Genomic DNA, 3,545 nt, shown 5'->3' on the forward strand with positions numbered 1-3,545 from the left:
CCTGTTTGCAGACTGTTTGAGCACACAGTGCTTGTTTGTGAACTCGGTGTGAGAGCATCCAGTGACCCTTGGTTGTAGGCATTCAAGGACATGTTTACCATGTACAAAACGTTTGATAATCTCTATTCAGTGTTGGTGTTTGGTAGATGCAACAGAAGCGATAATGTCTTCTGTAATAAATACATGGCTTAACAGTAGTGATACGACTGATTTAGGTTGATTAATCAGCTGATATTTAGCTATTTTGAGATGATTTGTCTGATCATTTCACCTAGTGTCCACTGACAGCTTTATTGATAAGAGAGTGCCTTTTTTTTGGAGGAATGTTTGTGTAAGATAAATGCTCATTCTGTTATATTTAATATAATATATTAATGTCAATTTTAAATTAATATTTCAAAAATATATGATCAAAAAAATGTTTTAACCTAATTATATGATATATATAGAGTTTTCATTCTCTTTTTTTTCTGTTTTGCCTACAAAGTCTTATTTTATTTGTGCTTGCCATGATTCCTATCCTAATTTGCTCTATTTGGGAAATGCTTTTGGGGCGTCTCCCTCCTTATTTTATCCAGTTTAGCCAAGAAGGCCCAGCGGACATATATAGTGCTGTGGTTGAGGTCTCCAACAGTGCCATACATTGTGCACATGGTCTCTTCTGGAAACCGATACAGTGCCCAGATACTTTCTCTTTCTTGTTCATCTCTGTCTCCCAGCATTGGAATAGGTTCACCTTTTGAGAATCAAGGAAGCATTGCATTTGAGCTAGAAGCCCCATTTAGGATTTCTGCACTCTTGAACTTCTTTCATCCTTACAGTATTGTGTTGAATATTGTACACTGCTCCTCTATAGTCTATTGTCATCTATTACAATGACAATATTGTCATATGTCTTTATATTTTTAAATGTGTATGGCTAGCTGTGTACTCACATTTTAATTAGTTTACATAAGTACAGTTCCTTATTTTTGGCCTATAGTAGTTGCTAAATACAAAATAACTTAACTACCCATTGTGGTAATACCCAGACCATATTTTGGTCAATGTGGTAATAGGGACAAAAAATACTGGCAGAGCCTCAGAGGAAAGTGCCAGCACTAAAATGAAAGGAAATAGATTTTTCAAGCACTAGAAAGAGTAGACAGAGCCAAACATGTTTAACCTCAAATACGTATTTCAAATACATTAAGACTTGTTAGAGAGTTTAACATAGTTTTAGACAGTTAATAATGTAGTACACATTGTGGGTTGAGCAGATGGCATCAGGATTCATATGAATCCCATAAAGAGCAACAGAGCTGCCAAGAGCAATAGGAAGATGGAAACAGACATAGCATTTTAAAACCTGGCTGTGTGGGGCCTGTTGAATGATTCAACGTCTGTTTGAACTCGCATTTATCTTGTCTGAAAAATAAAAATAAAGTATGCTGTTGGTTCTCTTTGGATCTAAATGAACTGAAAAGATTAATATGAATGCATAATTATAAACCAAAATGATAAATTAATGTTAAAAGTATCTTTATTCTAACAATGGCCAAACTCTTTTACTTCTACAGATCCAGTCGATGTTTTGCGGGTGCTGCAGTTGCCTTCCCTCCCTGAAGGTGTGCAGAAGGTCCCGGGTTTCTGCACCTCCCGCCGGTCCGGCACTCCTGATCATGCCTACCGCATCACTAAGAAAGCCCAGATCTCTGCCCCCACCAAACAACTATTCTCAAGTACGATCCTTTTATAATCGTTTTAATAACCGTTAATCTTATAAACCAGACCTGAAGACATTCTATTGCGTTCATAGACACAATTGTTTTAACATGTTTTATCTATACAAACACCAGTTACAGTGAAATGTATCTGAAAGCTGCTTATGGTATGTCAGTATGTGTCTGGAATATGAAGGAATTCAAAATGGACATTTGTGTAAAGGATAGGTTCATAATTGAAAGGCTTGGAAGGGAAAGTGCTGAGACTTGTAAAAACTGACGGCTGCATACTTTTTTAGATGTTTGTATATACAATTAGAACATTTTGCACTTTCCCTATATTTTGGGTACTGGGAAAGTGCATTATATTTATATATTATATTAAGCGTGAAATTATTTTCTAGCTGGGTATTTTGATTGCAGTTTTTTTTTATATGCTTAGAAAGATTACTGGGTCTGGGTGACAATCATTTTGGTCCCTAACATGCAATTACTCCTCAAAAGCAGGATGAGAGCTTTTCAGTGGCTAATGAGATGGTTGCATAGTTAAAACTAAATCTGAATGTTGCACACAATGAATTGTGTGCAATTTATGCAAGTTGAGTCATGAATCATAGGTTTATTCCAGACTGCAAATGTGTCTGTGCTTGAAATAACCTGCTTTATTTGCCTCAAATCTTCATATTTCTGATTTTTTATATATATTTTTAATTCCATTCCTGTAGGACGTTTCCCGGAGAATTTCTCCATCATGACTCTGGTAAAGGCCAAGGCTGGTCTTCAGGCCTTCTTGCTGTCCATCTACAATGAGCAAGGTGTACAGCAGCTCGGTCTAGAGTTGGGACGCTCGCCCATCTTCCTGTATGAGGACCAGAATCGCAAACCCGCCCCAGAGGACTACCCACTGTTCAAAGGGGTCAACCTGGCTGACGGCAAGTCAGTAACTAATGCCTGCTGAGCCCCATCAGCCCATCCAGTTTCAAATATATTATAATTATTTGTGTTATGCAACCACGATGCTGTTAGTTTCCAAGTAATGTGATGTGTAACTATTGGGTGAATAGTAAACATCACTTTTGTACGCAGGGGCTGAAAGGTTCCTTACAGTCTATATTAATGGCTCTTGGCAAACACATAAACTATATATAGGAAGTCTTTGTGACTATCTGCCCAGTTAAACATTCAATATCTCCTCTCGTCCTATAGGTGGCACCGCATTGCCATTTCTGTGCAGAAGAAGAACATCACTCTGATCCTTGACTGCAAGAATCGTATTACAAAAACTCTGCCACGTAGCAACAACCCAGTCTTGGACACCAAGGGCATCACTGTCTTTGGAGCCCGTCTCCTGGATGAGGAGGTCTTCCAGGTCTGCTATACATTGTGCAAGAGATATCAAGGAATTCTGTGAAACACACTTTGTGATTGATAGATGACAATTAAAGGGAGAGTTCACCCAAAAAAGAACATTCTGTCATCATTGACTGATGAATTTCTTTCTTCTGTTGGACATATGAAGATATTTTTAAGAATCTGGGTCACCAAACAGTTTATAGTGGTCCCCATTGACGTAGTTTGGGAAAAAAGTACTATGGAAGTCAGTGGGGACCATCAACTTTCTGGTTACCCAGATCCTTAAAAATATCTTCTTTTATGTTCAACAAAAGAAAGAAAATCATGAGTAAATGATCACAGATTGTCTTCCATTGATTTCCATGTGGGTAACCAAACAGTTGCTGGTCCCCATTGACTTTCATAGTATGGAGGGGGGGAAAATACTGTGAAATCAATGGGGATCAGCAACTGTTTGGTTACCCACATTCTTCAAAATATCTTTTGTGT

General features: G+C 37.8%; 1 protein-coding gene across 1 annotated transcript in view; it reads left to right on the top strand.

Annotated features, from left to right (window-relative positions):
- LOC107577321 (collagen alpha-1(V) chain-like) overlaps nucleotides 1–3,545 on the top strand; it is a gene marked incomplete at its 3' end in the record, with an annotated part of 12,210 nt that overhangs the window by 5,308 nt on the left and 3,357 nt on the right. The window contains exons 3-5 of the mRNA XM_016263410.1: nucleotides 1,560–1,721; nucleotides 2,429–2,639; nucleotides 2,910–3,072. Coding sequence (XP_016118896.1) covers nucleotides 1,560–1,721; nucleotides 2,429–2,639; nucleotides 2,910–3,072 — 536 coding nt within the window. The remainder of the gene's footprint in view (nucleotides 1–1,559; nucleotides 1,722–2,428; nucleotides 2,640–2,909; nucleotides 3,073–3,545) is intronic.

Source organism: Sinocyclocheilus grahami, unplaced genomic scaffold (genome assembly GCF_001515645.1).
Source record: "Sinocyclocheilus grahami isolate Dianchi unplaced genomic scaffold, SAMN03320097.WGS_v1.1 scaffold5698.1, whole genome shotgun sequence".
In the NCBI taxonomy this organism is placed as follows: Eukaryota; Metazoa; Chordata; class Actinopteri; order Cypriniformes; family Cyprinidae; genus Sinocyclocheilus; species Sinocyclocheilus grahami.